This window comes from Phaseolus vulgaris, chromosome 8 (assembly GCF_000499845.2).
Source record: "Phaseolus vulgaris cultivar G19833 chromosome 8, P. vulgaris v2.0, whole genome shotgun sequence".
Taxonomy (NCBI): Eukaryota; Viridiplantae; Streptophyta; class Magnoliopsida; order Fabales; family Fabaceae; genus Phaseolus; species Phaseolus vulgaris.
The window spans coordinates 51083522-51102354 of NC_023752.2; the positions used below are offsets into that span (position 1 = coordinate 51083522).

Consider the following 18833-nt stretch of genomic DNA (forward strand, 5'->3'; position numbering starts at 1 on the left):
TATGAAATATTATTAACATTATAAAATATTATTAATACTATGAAATATTATTAATATTACGAAATATTGTTAATAATATTAAATATAATTAAATATAATTAATATTATTACATATTATTAATATAATACAAATTATATTATTATATTAATTTTAAAATATTAATAATATGTTATATTTATTACTTATGGTTATTATTTTTTATAATTATTATTTATGAATATAATTTATGATTTTATAATTAATTATATTATAATAATATTTTTTAATATAATGTATATAATTATTATGATAATAGTTGGTAGGTAATAGAGATTCGTGCGTAAAAGTTCGTAGGTAATAATATCCATAGGTAAAAGTTCGTAGGTAATAAGACCCGTGGGTAATAGTTAGTAGGTAATGCTGAATTTTCTCTCCATCTTCTTCATCTCCTCATCCCACTGTCACCAACTCCACCACTTCACTTCTCTAAGAGTACCGGCACATGGGGCAGTCACTTGGTTCTTCAGCCATTTCTCAATGCAATTCACGTGGAATATGTGATAGCAGTTGGCAATCATCTTCACCGTCTCTCCCTCTCTGACCTCCTCCAAACATATTAGTGCACTCTCCAGCCGTCTCCGCCATCACTGTTGCAGACTTCATCACCGTTTGCCCGTGGATGTCGCCAGACTCAAGATCCAACGAGGAGGAGTGCCTTCCGATCTACATAAATACCAATCCCACTAAAAAGATGATATGGAAGATGACGAAGAGGATGTAGACACACTACAAAAAATTCCAATTTATCTACGAAAGAATTTAAATATTATTTATATTTTTTGTAAATATTATTAATATTATGAAATATTATTAATATTATGAAATATTATTAACATTATCAAATATTATTAATATTTTAAAATATTATTAATATTATTAATATTATGAAATATTAATAATAATATTAATTTTATTAAATATATTAATATTATTAAATATAAATAAATATAATTAATATTATTAAAAATTATTAATATAATACAAATTATATTATTATTCTAATATTATTAATTTTATAATATTAATAATATGTTATACTTATTAGTTATGGTTATTATTTTTCATTATTATTATTTATGATTTTATAATTAATTATATTATAATAATATTTTTTACTATTATGTATATAATTATTATGATAATAGTTGGTAGGTAATAGAGATTCGTGCGTAAAAGTTCGTAGGTAATAAGATCCGTAGGTAAAAGTTCGTAGGTAATAAGACCCGTGGGGAATTAATTGGTAGGTAATGTTGAATTTTCTCTGCATCTTCTTCATCTCCTCATCCCATTGTCACCAACTCCATCTCTTCACTTCTCTTAGAGTACCGGCACACGGGACCGGCACACGGGACCGGCACACGGGGTAGTCACTTGGTACTCCAACCATTTCTCAATGCAATTCGCGTGGAATATGTGATTGCAGTAGACAATAATCTTCACCGTCTCTCCCTCTCCCACCTCCACGAAACATATTAGTGCACTCTTCAGCCGTCTCCGCCATCACCGTCGGAGAATTCGACACCGGTTGCCCGTGGATGTCGCCAGACTCAGGATCCAACGAGGAGGAGTGCCTTCGGATCTATTTAAATACCAAACCCACTAAGAAGATGATATCGAAGATGACGAAGAAGATATATGCACACTACAAAAAAAATCCAATTTATCTACGAAAGAATTTAAATATTATTAATATTCTCATAAATATTATTAACATTATGAAATATTATTAATATTATGAAATATTATTACTATTATGAAAAATTATTAAATATTATTAATTTTATTAAATATATTAATATTATTAAATATAATTAATATTATTAAATATAATTAATATTATTAAATATTATTAATATAATACAAATTATATTATTATTATAATATTATTGATTTTATAATATTAATAATATGTTATACTTATTAGTTATGGTTATTATTTTTTATTATTATTATTTATGATTTTATAATTAATTATATTATAATAATATTTTTTACTATTATGTATATAATTATTATGGTAATAGTTGGTAGATAATAGAGATTTGTGCGTAAAAGTTCGTAGGTAATAAGATCCGTAGGTAAAAATTCGTAGGTAACAAGACCCGTAGGTAATAGTTGTAGGTAATGCTGAATTTTCTTTGCATCTTCTTCATCTCCTCATCCCACTGTCACCAACTTCACCTCTTCACTTCTCTCAGAGTACTGGCACACGAGGCAGTCACTTGGTTCTCTAGCCATTTCACAATGCAATTTGCGTGGAATATGTGATTGCAGAAGGCAGTCATCTTCACGGTCTCTCCCTCTCCCACCTTCTCCAAACATATTAGTGCACTCTCCAGCCGTCTCCACCATCACCGTTGGAGACTTCGACACCGGTTGCCCGTGGATGTCGCCAGACTCAGGATCCAACAAGGAGGAGTGCCTTCAGATCTACATAAATACCAATCCCACTAAGAAGATGATATCGAAGATGGCGAAGAGGATGTAGGCACACTACAAAAATATCCAATTTATCTACGAAAGAATTTAAATATTATTAATACTTTTTTAAATATTATTAATATTATGAAATATTATTAACATTATCAAATATTATTAATATTTTGAAATATTATTAATAATATGAAATATTATTACTATTATGAAATTTTATTACTAATATGAAATATTATTAATTTTATTAAATATATTAATATTATTAAATATAAATAAATATAATTAAAATTATTAAATATTATTAATATAATACAAATTATATTAGTATTCTAATAATATTAATTTTATAATATTAATAATATGTTATACTTATTAGTTATGGTTATTATTTTTCATTATTATTATTTATGATTTTATAATTAATTATATTATAATAATATTTATTACTATTATGTATATAATTATTATGATAATAGTTGGTAGGTAATAGAGATTCGTGCATAAAGGTTCGTAGGTAATAAGATCCGTAGGTAAAAGTTCGTAGGTAATAAGACCCATGGGTAATAGTTGGTAGGTAATGCTGAATTTTCTCTGCCTCTTCTTCATCTCCTCATCCCACCGTCACCAACTCCACCTCTTCACTTCTCTCAGAGTACCGGCACACGGGGCAGTCACTTGGTTCTCCAGTCATTTCTCAATGCAATTCACGTGGAATATGTGATTGGAGTAGGCAATCATCTTCACCGTCTCTCCCTATCCCACCTCCTCGAAACATATTAGTGCACTCCCCAGCTGTCTCCGCCACCACCGTCGGAGACTTCGACGCCGGTTGCCTGTGTATGTCGCCAGACTCATAATCCAACGAGGAGCAGTGCCTTCGGAAGTACATAAATACCAATCCCATAAAGAAGATGATGTCGAAGAGGATGTAGGCACACTAAAAAAAATCCAATTTATCTACGAAAGAATTTAAATATTATTAATATTATGAAATCTTATTAATATTATGAAATATTATTAATTTTATTAAATATTTTTACTGTTATGAAATAGTAATAATATTGTGGAGGAATGCTGTGGGGGAATGCTGTTGGGGAATGCTGTGGGGTGTTGAATATTGAGTTTTTTAACTGCATATAAATGCACATTAGTGCACGTGATATTTTATTCTTTTGTTTAATTGTGGAAGGAAAAAATTACTTCTAAGATTAATTATAAGTGTCATAGCATATATAATAATTATCAATAATAATCATAAAAATTGGCAAACAATAATATTTGTAAATAATAATTGAAAATAAAATAAAATTTAAATAATAATTAAATTTTTTCGTAGACTGGAGTCGGTGGATATTACCTACAGACTGAAGTCCTGAGGGTAACTGTGTTTTCGTTACCCAAGGACATAGTAGTCGTAGGTAAATTATCGACACCCACATTACCTACAGACTTTTGTCCGTGGGTAATCCGTAGATAATGTTGATTTACCTACGGATTTTGGCTGTTACCTACGGATTTCTTTCGTAGATAAATTGGATTTTTCTTGTAGTGGTCGTCGAACTGGGGATCCGATGAGGAGGAGTGCCTTCGAAAGTACATAAATACCAATCCCTTAAAGAAGATGATGCCGAAGAGGATGTAGGCAATTGTTGGAGTGAGAAACCCCTTCTTTAAATTTGTTGGACTTTCTTGCAGAGTGTTTGTGGCGTAAGAGTCCATGTTGTGGGGGAATGCTGTGGGGTGTTGGATATTGTATTTCTATTTTTTAACTTCATATAAATGCACATAAGTGCACGTGATATTTTATTCTTCTGTTTTATTGTGGAAGGAAAAGAAGACAAAGTTTATAAGTTTTCCAAAGCTATTTATGGCTTAAAAGATATTCCCAAAACATGGTATAATCGAATTGATGATTATCTTATCAGTTTAGGCTTTCACAAATGACTTTTGGGATTTGTACTTTATGTCAAACCCTAAGGTGTTGAATGGAGATTAAGCAAAGCGAGGATAAAAAAAAAAGATTGCAGATTTATTGACCAAGCCACCTCCAGCCAACAAGTTTGAGTTCTTAAGACAAAAGTTTGGAATTTGCAGTTCATAAAATCAAAGAGGAGTGTTGGATATTGTTTTTTTTTAACGACATATAAATGCACATAAGTGCACGTGATATTTTATTCTTCTGTTTTAATTATGTTTTAATTGTTGATTTAATATTTTTAGGTAACTACTCATAAAATCATTTAAGAGTTCGTTACTACAAATACTATAAATATAATTGTTACCAAAGATGATAAAAATGCTCATAAAAACATGGGAATGTTGTGGGGGAAGGGTTGCAAGGTACTATCTCAATGAATAATTTGTTGTGAATGTTCATATAATATATAGGAGAGATAAACTATCCAACTTCTAAATTGGATTCAATAATTCCAAGCTTATGCCAATCATTTTCTTTTGAGTTGGTACTCGATAAATGTGAAATCCAACAAATTTTATTACTACTCTATAGAAAATAGGTTGAGTACAATGGTGAGTAAGGTTGAATTTACATCGACTGAATATAATTATTTCTATTATGATAATAGTGCAACTAATGAAGAAAAGAGACTTTTTGAGTAAGAAATGAAATTAGATAAAATAATAATTAAAGAAATTAGCCGAAAAATGTAAATGATGAAATTCAATGATATAATCTTCACCTTGATGTTAAGATCGATCATAAACAGTTTTAAATGGAAATATATGGTGGCGTAGTCGTGTGGGTTACTGCACCAAACCAAAGGTTGATAGCAGCCTTAGCTGTTGGGACAGTGGTGTTGTGTGTTTATTCCCAAAAGGTCACTCAATAGAGATGTGAGAGCTTTTGAAAGCTAAAACTGTAGTGTAGTGAAAATGATAAAAATGACTTGGATTTTGAAGGTTCTGAAGCATCATGCATAAGTCTTGTTTTCAAGGATGCAATTCTACATGTATTAATTTGCTTATTGTCTCTTTCTTTATCTTTATTTAATAAAGTTAAGTACTTTTAAAAAAATCTACATTCAAAATAAAGAAGACATCCTTTTAAGTAGACATTTTACATCCTTGTTTTAGATTTTTTAAAAGTCCTTAATTGTGCTTAAGGTTCCAGTGGTACTAGATACTATTTTCAACAATAATATATGTTGGATATTGTGTTTTTTAACTGCACATAAATGCACGTGATATTTTATTCTTCTATAAACCAACAAATCCAAATGTATAATCACAATTAATAACCATTTTAATGATTCTTTATTTTATATTTTTTGTAAACAATAATAACTTGTGTTTTATGATTTATAGTTAAAGATCACAACAAGAATGTACATCACATCGTACAAAATCCATCTGAACTAAAGAATTAGGTTCATCAAAATAAACTATCACTATTAAGTAGTTGACCTGATCAACCTTTCTTGGGATATTGGAATTCAAATCTACAATTTTTTAGGCCTATAATAAAACCACAAAGGTGGCATTTAAAAAAAAATTCAAATATATTTCTTATTTCAATTTTAGATTCCTCTAAAATTGATTCACACATTATTAAGAGGAAATAGGGAAAATTGTGAGAATTTAATTTACTATACATTAGAATTTGACAATTGATTGATAAGAAGATTTTCCTTTTCTCTATTTTGTGTTATACAGTTAGGTACCTATTCTCTTAAGTGGTTGATTGTTGGGATCGTTCTTCCTTTCCTTTCTTCTCATATATGAAGTATTGTTCAATAACAATCTAAGCAGTATCATTATGCAGACTTTTAAGATTATGATTAGTTTTTTTTGACTTTTGAATTATGGATCTTTAGTTATGTTTGAAGTTTTTTTGAATTTTTATAGATATTTCAAGTGCGTTTGAATTTATCTTTCATATGATGAGACTACAATTATGTTATGTTTGAATTCGAAATTAAATGTGTGTTTTCTTTTCTTTTATGTTAGGTGTATTGGATGATATTTGGTAATAGATTGTTCAATTAGAATATTTTGGATATGTATTACGTATATTAAATTTATATCGACATTAAAAAAGACATTCATTTAAATATATGAATAGATATTTTGATGGATATAAGATTACAAATGGATTTATCCAAGAATTATAAAGAGAAATTTAAATATTTTTTTTTCAATTCTTTTAAGTTAAGCAAGCTAACCTATTGACATAATCTAAGCAGTATCATTATGCAGACTAGTAAGATTATGTTTAGTTTTTTTGACTTTTGAATTATGGATTTTTAGCTAAGTTTGAAGTTTTTTTGAATTTTTATAGATATTTCAAGTGCGCTTGAGTTTATCTTTCATATGATGAAACTACAATTATGTTATGTTTGAATTTGAAATTAAATGTGTGTTTTCTTTTCTTTTATGTTAGGTGTATTGGATGATATTTGGTAATAGATTGTTCAATTAGAACATTTTGGATATGTGTTACGTATATTAAATGTATATCGACATTAAAAAAGACATTCATTTAAATATATGAACAGATATTTTGATGGATATAATATTACAAATGGATTTATTCAAGAATTATAAAGAGACATTTAAATATTTTTTTTTTCAATTCTTTTAAGTTATGCAAACTAACTTATTGACATAATTAACATTTATGTGGACTGGGTCAAACTTATTAACCTACAAAATCTTATGTGAGTTACTTTGACACGTAAAACAAACCGAAAATAAACAATTTTTTCTCAATTAAAAAAAATACATTATTTAAATATATATAATGAAGATGTTAAATAAAATTGAAAAAAAAATATTTATAAAGTTTTGTGCCACGCGGTAATTCTAGCAAAAATATTATTTTTAATTACAAAAAATTAGCAAAAATGTTATTTTTAATTACAAAAAATTATATAATTATTTTTAATATTTACTTAAATGTAATTGTTGTTTATGTTTGATTGTCTTGTGTTGCACAAAGGTCAATTAAAGTAAAGTTTTCCTACTTATGCACTTGTACAATAACCTCTCCCAACTCTAATACAAGAGAAAACCTAAATGGAGTTCTCATATATTTTTTTTCAATAATCTTTCTGTACTTTTTTTTAAAAAAATCATTAATTTTATAAAAGTCATAATTTAATAAGAAAATTTGAATTATATAACTTTATAAATATTACAATGATTATGTAACTTTATACCCTCCTAAACCCTAAACCCTTGCACACATTATAATAATTTTAAAATAAACTTTTTTACCCCTAACATTAATGTGCCTATAAAACACCAACACTCCCACTCTGCATCTTCTACATCTCCTCCTACTGTCACCAACTCCACCTCTTCACTTCTCTCAGATTACCGGCAGACGGGGCAATCACTTGGTTCTCCAGCCATCTCTCAATGCAATCCGTGTGGAATATGTGATTGCAGTAGGCAATCATCTTCATCGTCTCTCCCTCTCCCACCTCCTCGAAACATATAGTGCACTCCCCAGCCGTCTCCGCCACCTCCGTCACCACCGTCGGAGACCTCGATGATGGTTGCTCGTGGATGTCATCGGACTCGGGATCCAATGAGGAGGAGTGCCTTCAGAAGTACATAAATACCAATCCCATAAAGAAGATGATGCCGAAGATGGCGAAGAGGATGTAGGCAATTGCTGGAACGAGAAACCCCTTATTTAAATTTGTTGGACTTCCTTGCAGAGCGTTTGTGGCGTAAGAGTCCATGTTGTGGGGAATGTTGTGGGGGAAGGGCAGCAAGGTATTGTCTTAATGAATAATTTGTTGTTAATGTTCATATAATATCTAGGAGAGATAAACTATCCAACTTCTAAATTGGATTCAATAATTCCAAGCTTATGCCAATCCTTTTGTTCTGAGTTGGTACTTGATAACTGTGAAATCCAACAAATTTTATTACTACTTATTCTATAGAAAATAGTATTATAGTTAATTAATGTGATTATTCCTTGTCTGATGTGGTGCTTTAATAGAGTGCACGTAATCACACGTAATTACAATACAGAAAAGTAGGTTTTGATGACCCTAATTGTAGAGAAAACAAAATGAAAAAGAAACTTTTATTCACTAGTATATTAGAGAGTACAAAAATGGGCTATATAAAACTGGCATGTCTAGTAACTCATGCATGGTATTTGAAACGTCTTCCTAGTTATATTGCAAATCTTTTAGATAAACCTCTAAAAGAATTAGAAAGTCTAGTATATGGCGATGTGTGATTTGATCAAAAATTTTATTGTACAGATTCCAAATGAGAAACTGTCATTTCAGTTAATTGGGATGCCCTGAATCTGACATGTCTCTTGGGCTGAATAACATGAAACTCAGAATTTACATGGTGTATATATAAGAAAAGACTAAGACCTAGTTGAAACAGAAAAGGAAAGTTCGCCCAAACAAACAAAGCCCAATAATTTTAAACATAAAAGCTAAATATGTTAATACCCCCCTCATGCTAGGGAGTAGTAGATATTTGTCAGGCCCAGCTTGGATTTGATAGTAAAGAACTGTGCGAAAGCAAGGGGCTTGGTAGATATGTCAGCAACTTGCATGGCAGAATATTTTTTTCAATTCTTTTAAGTTATGCAAGCTAACCTATAGACATAATTAACATTTATGTGGACTGGGTCACACTTATTAACCTACAAAATCTCATGAGAGTTACTTTGACACATAAAACAAACCGAAAATAAACAATTTTTTCTCAACTAAAAAAATACATTGTTTAAATATAGATAATAAAGATGTTAAATAAAATTGAAAAAGAATATTTATAAAGTTTTGTGCCACGCGGTAGTTCTAATAAAAAATTTATTTTTAATTACAAAAAATTATATAATTATTTTTAATATTTACTTAAATATAATTTTTGTTTATGTTTGATTGTCTTGTGTTGCACAAAGGTCAATGAAGATAAAGTTTTCCTACTTATGTACTTGTACAATAACCTCTCCCAACTGTAATACAAGAGAAAACCTAAATGGAGTTCTCATAAAAAAATTTCAATTTTCCTTTAGTACTTTTTAAAATAAAAATCATTAAATTTATAAAATTCATAATTTAATAAGAAAATTTGAATTATATAACTTTATAAATATTACAATGATTATGTAACTTTATACCCTCCTAAACTCTAAACCCTTCCACACATTATAATAACTTTAAAATAAACTTTTTTACCCCTAACATTAACCTATAAAACACCAACGCTCCTACTCTGCATCTTCTTCATCTCCTCCTCCCATTGTCACCAACTCCACCTCTTCACTTCTCTCATAGTACCGACACACATAGCAGTCACTTGATTCTCCAACCATCTCTCAATACAATCCGCGTGGAATATGTGATTGCAGTAGGCAATCATCTTCACCATCTCTCCCTCTCCCACCTCCTCCAAACATATAGTACACTCCCCAGCCGTCTCCGCCACCACCGTCGGAGACCTTGACGATGGTTTCCCGTGGATGTCGTCAAACTCGGGATCCAACGAGGAGGAGTGCCTTGGGAAGTACATAAATATCAATCCCATAAAGAAGATGATGCCGAAGATGGCGAAGAGGATGTAGGCAATTGCTGGAGCGAGAAACCCCTTATTTAAATTTGTTGGACTTCTAGCAGAGCGTTTGTGGCGTAAGAGTCCATGCTGTGGGGAATGCTGTGGGGGAAGGTCTGCAAGGTACTGTCTCAATGAATAATTTGTTGTGAATGTTCATATAATATCTAGGAGAGATAAACTATCCAACTTCTAAATTGGATTCAATAATTCCAAGCTTATTCCAATCCTTTTGTTCTGAGTTGGTACTTGATAACTGTGAAATCCAATTGCAGTTAATGAAGATGAATATTGCTTGTCTGATATGGTGCTTTAATAGATCACACCTAATTGCACGTAATTGCAATAAAGAAAGGTATGTTCTGATGAACCCTAATTGTAGAGAAAACAAAATGCAAAAGAAACTTTTATTCACTTTTATATTAAAGACTAAAATACATGGTGTATATATAAGAAAAAGACTAAGACCTAGCTGAAACAGAAAAGGAAAGTTGACATAAACAAGCAAAGCCTAATAATTTAAAACAGAAAAACTAAATATGTTAATACCCTCCTCAAGCTGGGGAGTAGATATTCATCACGCCAAGCTTGGATTTGAGAGTAGAGAACTTTGCGGAAGCAGGGAGACTTGGTGAATATGTCAGCAACTTGCATGGTCAAATTTTTTTTCAAATCTTTTAAGTTATGCAAGCTAACCTATAGACATAATTAACATTTATGTGGAATGGGTCAGACTTATTAACCTACAAAATCTTATGTGAGTTACTTTGACACGTAAAACAAACCGAAAATAAACAATTTTTTCTCAACTAAAAAAAATACATTATTTAAATATAGATAATGAAGATGTTAAATAAAATTGAAAAACAATATTTATAAAGTTTTGTGCCACGCAGTAATTCTAGTTTATAGAGTACCGACACATGGTCCAATTACTTGGTTCTCCTGCTATTTCTCAATGCAATCCACGTGGAATATGTGATTGTAGTAGGCAATCATCTTCACCGTCTCTCCCTCTCCCACCTCCTCCAAACATATTAGTGCACTCCCAGCCATCTCCGCCACCACCGTTAGAGATTTCGACGCCAGTTGCCCGTGGATGTCGCCAGACTCGGATCCATCGAGGAGGAGTACCTTCGAAAGTACATAAATGCCAATCCCATAAAGAAGACGATGTCGAAGATGGCGAAGACGATGTAGGCACACTACAAATAAATCCAATTTATCTACGAAAAAATTTAAATATTATTAATATTTTAGTAAATATTATTAATATTATTAATATTATGAAATATTATTAATATTATGAAATATTATTAATATTATGAAATATTATTAATATTATGAAATATTATTAATATTATGAAATATTATTAATATTATGAAATATTATTAATATTATGAAATATTATTAATATTATGAAATATTATTAATATTATAAAATATTATGAAATATTATTACTATTATCAAATATTATTAATATTATCAAATATTATTAATTTATTAAATATTATTAATTTATTAAATATTATAAATAGTGTTAATTATATTACTATTAGAAATAATATTAATATTATTAATTTTATTATATTATTAATATCATTAATACTATTAATATTATTAATTTTGTTAATATTATTATTATTATGATGATAGTTGGCAGCTAATATAGATTCCTGCGTAAAAGTTCATAGTTAATAAGATTTGTGGGTATAAGTTCGTACGTAATAAGATCTGTGGGTAGGTAATGCTGAATTTACTCTTCATCTTCTTTCTTCATCTCTTCCTCCCACTGTCACCAACTTCACCTCTTCACTTCTCTTAGAGTACTGGCACACAAAGCAGTCACTTGGTTCTCCAGCCATTTCTCAATGCAATCCACGTGGAATATGTGATTGCAGTAGGCAATCCTCTTCACCGTCTCTCCCTCTCACACCTCCTCCAAACATATTAGTGCACTCTCCAGTCGTCTCTACCACCACCGTCGGAGACTTTCAAGCCGGTTGCCCGTGGATGTCGCTAGACTCAAGATCCAACGAGGAGGAGTGCCTTCAGAAGTATATAAATATCAATCCCATAAAGAAGATGATGTCGAAGATGGCAAAGAGGATGTAGGCGCACTACAAAAAAGATCCAATTTATCTATGAAAGAATTTAAATATTATTAATATTTTAGTAAATATTATTAATATTATGAAATATTATTAATATTAAGAAATATTATTAATTTTATTAAATATAATTAATATTATTAAATATTATAAATAGTGTTAATAATATTTATATTAGAAATAATATTAATATTAGAAATAATACTAATATTATTTGTTTTATTATATTATTATTATCATTAATACTATTATTATTATTCATATTATTAATATAATACTAATTATAATATTATATTAATATTATTAATTTTTTAATATTAATAATATGTTGTACTTATTAGTTATGGTTATTATTTATTATTATTATTATTTATGAATATTATTTATTATTTAATAATTAATTTTATTATAATAATATTTTTTAATATTGTGTATATAATTATAATTATTATGATAATAGTTAGTAGGTAATAGAGATTCATGCATAAAAGTTCGTAGGTAATAAGATCCGTGGGTAAAAGTTCGTAGGTAATAAGACCCGTGAATAATAGTTGGTACATAATGCTGAATTTTCTCTGCATCTTCTTCATCTCCTCATCCCACTGTCACCAACTCCACCTTTTCACTTCTCTCAGTGTACCCGCAGACAGGGCAGTCACTTGGTTCTCTAGCCATTTCTCAATGCAATCTGCGTGGAATATGTGATTGCAGTAAGCAATCATCTTCATCGTCTCTCTCTCTCTCACCTCCTCTAAACATATTAGTGCACTCCCGAGCCATCTCTGCCACCACCGTCGCAGACTTTGATGTCGGTTGCCCATGGATGTCGTCAGACTCGGGATCCAACAAGTCAGACTCGGGATCCAACAAGGAGTAGTGCCTTCGAAAGTACATATACACCAATCTCATAAAAAAAATGATGTCGAAGATGGCAAAGAGGATGTAGGCACACTACAAAAAAGATTTAATTTATCTACGAAAGAATTTAAATATTATTAATATTATGAAATATTATTAATATTATAAAATCTTATTAGTATTATGAAATCTTATTAGTATTATGAAATATTATTACTATTATGACATATTATTAATATTATTAAATATAATTAATATTATTAAATATTATAAATAGTGTTAATAATATTTATATTAGAAATAATATTAAGATTAGAAATAATATTAATAAGAGAGATAATATTAATATTAGAAATAATATTAATATTATTAATTTTGTTATATTATTAATATCATTAATATTATTAATACTTTTAATTTTATTAATTATTAATATTATTAAATTTAATTAATATTATTAAATATTATAAATAGTGTTAATAATATTAATTTTTTTTATCAGAATTAAATTAAATTAAGATGGTTACAAAAGGGGTATCCCAACCCTTACACAATCCAAAACCATGTTCTTGGACCTCCTAAATGAGGATAAAACACCCCACAGCAGGAAGGAAGGTATTGTGTTCTGCATAACTAAACCACCCTACATCATCAAGCACTTTACTTCTATTGGTCTGTTGGTCTGCTACAAGCAACACAAAGCTACATCTTCAAAACCACCAGAAAAACCAGCAAAATTACAACACGACATCCTCATCTATTACTTAGTACTTGGTGGTTAAACTCTCTAACACCTATAGCAGCAAGCAGAACTTCTACCACTTCAAAATCTTCATCCTGCTCCCTGTGTTTCACCCTGTAACATCCAACCAAAACCACCAACAGGCCACCAGCTAAGGCTTTGCATTCCACTTACGAACTTGGCTTAAAAACCTCCCAGCACACCTAACAACAGGCCAACTCACATATAATCGAAAAATTAATTAACATCTTCCTAGATGTCATAGCCCAACTCTCTCTAAGATTAGATTGCGGTTGCAACATCAACTTAGATCTCCCTTCATGACTGAACCCACCCCACAACTATTGCCTACTCGAAGCACACAATTGGCTCTTCCTAGGTTCACCATCTAGCACAATCAAGCGCCTTAACTCCCCCTACCAGCATGATTGGCTCTGCCTATAGCCTTCTGGACTCAAGCCAGCATAGTGTCTTCAGCAACACGCAACGGTTGTTCCTCCACCAAGGCAGCCTTTCAACCAGGACAACTGCAGCAGCGCCAACCATTCCTCACCCTTTGGCTTCAGCTTTGAACTCTCTTACCGCCAGAACTGGGAAAGCCACATACTGCATCTGCAATGGCCACTCCGCCCCTTCAACCAGAACTGTCATCGACATGAAAAGAGCCATTACCCCAGTCTAACTTATTCCAGATCCACCTAACCCTCCTTACACCCTTCTACACCATTATGGAAGGCAAGACCACCTACTCCAGGATCGGATATAACAGGACCATCCATCTCACCCCACACAACTTGGCTGCTGCAAGACCTCCTATTTATAGCTACTGATGCAGGTGATAGGATTCAACACCCAATCTGTTAAAGAGTACGAAAAGTTATGACCTTTGTGCTTTAACCTACTCCTTAGTTAAACAGAACATAATTTCTATGTTCCCACAAACACCACACTATGGCTGTCCACACCCTTTTCCATACTAGATTTTGTTTATGGTTAGCTTGGAACAGGCTATAATGTCATTATGTTGAACGAAAACAATTCCAATCCAATTAAAACACAAGTTTCATACTCGCCAAGCATATTTACATTCTATAAAAAGGTGTTGGTATGATTCATCCAAGGTTTCGCACAAAACACATACATTAATAATATTAATATTAGAATTAATATTAATATTATTAATTTTATTATATTATTAATATCATTAATACTATTAATATTATTAATTTTATTAATATTATTATTATGATAATAGTTGGTAGGTAATAGAGATTCGTGCATAAAAGTTCATAGGTAATAAGATCTGTGGATAAAAGTTCGTAGGTAATAAGGTACGTGGGTAATAGTTAATAGGTTTTTTTTTTATCAGCAAATAAAAAAATAAATTAAATGAGACACTTTAGGGGTGTCCCAACCCTTATACAAGATACATGAAATACTACACATTGAAGAACTAAACCAGAAAACATATGAAAGTTTTACTGCAAGGTTTCAGTTTAAAACTTAAACAAAATTGTTAGACAGCCGCTCCCGACCTACCCAGCAGGGTATTTCTTCCTTTGATTACCATTGATCATCCTAAAGAATACACCTTCACCTTTGTGGGCCAAAGGTATAACACTCTAAGAAGCCCCATTCCATTCTCCTTTAGATTGTACTGGTATGGCAGAATACAAAACTCTCCTACAAGCGGTCACCAAGGACATTACTGCTCTTCTCAAATTTATTAGGAATATACCTCCCAACTTTACCACTGAGTTTGTGTCCACTGCTGGTTAAGGTATAATTGAACTAGCATTTGTTGCCTTCACAGTACCAAGTACGTATACATTTGTGCCAAACCAGTAATCCCTCTGCTAGTAGCTTAGACAGCTCAACACTAAAACGGTTACTCATGCTTTGTAACCCACCAAAGAAACATCTAACATATCAGCCTGCTTTGACTCATGCTAAGCTTTACTCACGAAAAGAACAATCGGTTCTGCACACCTAGTTCTTATAATTTCCTTTCCTTTTACCTACTTCCATTCTACAAACAGATTTCTAAAACCCCTTTATCACGCCTTGATAAGAGCAGTTCCTTTGATGGTCTAGCTGGACCAACCATCAATGCTATTTAGTCACAGTTGAAACGTCTCCCTTCACTACTTCTACATTGACCGTCTAGTTGATGGGTGGCTAAGTTTACACCCCTTCATCTAGACGTATAGAATCTCCACCAATTAGAGGCACTAAGTCTCTAATTTACTACCTCTACTTCTTCCAACTTCTTCTTTCAACATTATCAAATTATGATTGCATCCTGATGTAAAGTGTAGACATGGCTTCACTGGCAATGAACCCCCACATAGATTCTGGTCTGATTCCCCCACAACATCAGTATTGGGGAGCCTTAAGGCGCTAACTTTAGATCTGCGCAGAAAAAGCCCCATCCCTACAACTTCCACATCCCTTCCAACATCCTACTACTCCTTACTCCAGGTTGGTAAGATGGCTACTACTTACAGGACCATTATGGACCCCTTAGTCCAGAGGACCTCTGCAGAGTTGCAGATTAAAGCCCAAAACCTCCATACACATAAACTCCCCTGCACAACCAATCATCACCACCTGCCACAGATTTAACCAGTTCAGATAACAGAATCTCCTTTTGGCTCAACTCCTCTAACTCAGAGAAGAACCTTCATTTGTTATCTTTGCATATTAGACCTTGGACTATATATTTCTACCTTCACTTCTTGGCCTCTTACAACTAGCCACATACCAGCCAACAAAGAAGTTCCAAGACCGAGTCATCTTTGGCAACTTTTACACCCTCCTCACCGAAAGTATCAGTATTTATGAGTTGAAACAGACCTGCTTGTTGCACTGTGACCCTTCTATTCCCCTCCAACCCACCTCTTCACCCATCCTGCCATTTCAGCTTCTTCTCAATTTCTCACGAACAAATGTTATGCTTCCGGAACACTACTCTTAGCCAGACACCCGACACCAGCTTGGTTCCTTCCACGAACCGTGCCTCTCCAACTCTGTTTAAAGTTTAACCAACCCCCTACATACCCCGAACCTTCTTCCAAGACCTCTCTTCACCTTCTACTTCCTTACTAAAGAAGACACAATAACACACCTTTTTCCTTCCTCTCAGCCACTCACACCCTATTATTTAAAGCTCTTTATACATATAACCGGGTTAAGAGTCCAATCTGCAAAGAGTAGGTGAAGGAGTTTGACCTGTGTTTCAACCATGACCATGATTTAAGTTGGGTCATTTGGAAGATCTCATTTGCATCTACTACTCTTTTCTTAAACATGATAGAGTTTCTCTGCTCCGAAATAGTCCTTACTACAGTTGTCCAAATACCTTTCAACATCAGATTTTGCTTGAAACTAGCCTGAACACAATGAAAGCTCACAAAGTGAGACTTTGGATCATTGTGTTGAACAAACACGATACCCAACCAGTTGAGACATAGAGACCAAACAAGTTGTGCATACTTGCATTCAATAAACAAGTGCTGGCATGATTCCTCATTAATTTGACACAACCCACATACTGTTAACAACATTAACACTTCTCTTCTACTTAGCCTCACCCTTGTTGGGATTCTATCTATAAGCACTCTCCATGTTGTAATCACCACATTAGGGAATGCTTTAGCTTTCCACAGGACCTCAAAAACAACATGATGGGTACCTCTCGTTTGCTTGGCTAGGCATTCGTATGCTGAGTTAACCGTATATTTCTTCAGTTCCCCATTCCCCCACACTTGGATGTCATTGACATTCCTCTTCACAGGTACCCTCAATATGCATTCCATAAGATTTGCTTCCATTTCAGATTCTCATTCGAACCTGTCTCGCCTCCACTAAAGCTTCCACCGCCAGTCCGATCCCTCTCACACACCTACATCTTCCACCTTTTGCTCCTTATTAAGTGACAAAGAATACAACATCTTCTTCATCTCCTCCTCTCACTGTCACCAACTCCACCTTTTCACTTCTCTCAGAGTACTGGCACACGGGGCAGTCACTTGGTTCTCCAGTCATTTCCCAAAGCAATTCGCGTGGAACATGTGATTGTTGTAGGCAATCATCTTTACCGTCTCTCCTCTACCACCACCTCCAAACATATAGTGCACTCCCCAGCCGTCTCCGCCACCACCGTCGGAGACTTCGACGCCGGTTGCCCGTGTATGTCGCCAGACTCGGGATCCAACGAGGAGGAATGCCTTCGAAAGTACATAAATACCAATCCCATAAAGTAGACTATTAAGGAAATAATAATTATCAAATTATATGCAATTATTGTATGCAATATTTGACGATATTGTACCCAATTATATGCAATTAATTTAATAATTATAGAATCTCATTATTAGTATCCTACCTAATTAGATTGTAATTTGGGAGAGGGAAACTCTCTATATATTTCCTATACATGAAGTGATGTAATATATACATAAGAGAATAAGAAACATATTTTTTTCTTACCATTTTTTATCATTTTCTTATATGGTATCAGAGCACCGATCTTGGTGCCCTGACAACCTCTCCATTTTTATCCCCTAAATAAAAAATCATGTCTGGTAAAGAAGGCACCAGTAACGAGTCCGATAGAAACCTTGTACAACGCTTCAGTGCCGAGCAAATTCAGCAATTGGCAAGGGCTATTTACTCGCTCAACAATAACGTAAAAGTGACACGTTTGTTAGCTCTGCAGGTCCTGCTTGCCCATAACTCCTCTTCTAATTCTGCTTTTACAGAACCATGGATTTTGGATAGCGGAGCAACCCATCATATTGCATCTGATTCACAATTTTTCACACACACCTCATCATCATTTATTTCAAATGTTAATCTGCCCACAGGCTCAACTGCGCCCATCTCATCTACAGGCACAATTAAATTCAATGACAAAATCACTCTCAAAGATGTTCTTTGTGTTCCTTCTTTTAATTTAAATCTCATGTTCATTAGTAAGATAACCAGTTCACTAAATTGTTGTGTAGTTTTTACTCCACATGGTTGCGTTTTACAGGACTTGGCTACGGGGAGGATGATTGGCTCGGGTAAACAACACGCAGGCTTAT

General features: G+C 32.4%; 2 protein-coding genes across 2 annotated transcripts; both read right to left on the reverse strand.

The window, feature by feature from the left end:
* Nucleotides 1–7779: 7779 nt before the first annotated feature.
* LOC137825319 (receptor homology region, transmembrane domain- and RING domain-containing protein 1-like) lies at nt 7780–14522 on the reverse strand. The gene is made up of 5 exons (XM_068630992.1): nt 14447–14522; nt 14297–14387; nt 13773–13857; nt 9768–10156; nt 7780–8041 (listed from the first exon to the last, which is right to left on the reverse strand). Exons 1-5 carry the CDS (start codon nt 14520–14522, stop codon nt 7780–7782), a joined length of 903 nt encoding a protein of 300 aa, XP_068487093.1.
* A 2394-nt stretch (nt 14523–16916) lies between these two features.
* LOC137825320 (uncharacterized) lies at nt 16917–17576 on the reverse strand. The gene has a single exon (XM_068630993.1). The coding sequence runs from the start codon at nt 17574–17576 to the stop codon at nt 16917–16919; it is 660 nt and encodes a 219-aa protein (XP_068487094.1).
* Nucleotides 17577–18833: the final 1257 nt, after the last annotated feature.

What these genes read in the sequence shown, in the direction of transcription:
- LOC137825319 (XM_068630992.1), bottom strand. Translation starts at nt 14,522, where the DNA reads ATGGATGGTCCTGTTATATCCGATCCTGGAGTAGGTGGTCTTGCCTTC. An exon ending in TGTAGAAGGGTGTAAGGAGG is followed by an intron (nt 14,388 to 14,446) that starts GTTAGGTGGATC and finishes TGTCGATGACAG; the next exon opens with TTCTGGTTGAAGGGGCGGAG. An exon ending in TTAGAGAGTTTAACCACCAA is followed by an intron (nt 10,157 to 13,772) that starts GTACTAAGTAAT and finishes TCATTGAGACAG; the next exon opens with TACCTTGCAGACCTTCCCCC.
- LOC137825320 (XM_068630993.1), bottom strand. Translation starts at nt 17,576, where the DNA reads ATGGAAGCAAATCTTATGGAATGCATATTGAGGGTACCTGTGAAGAGG.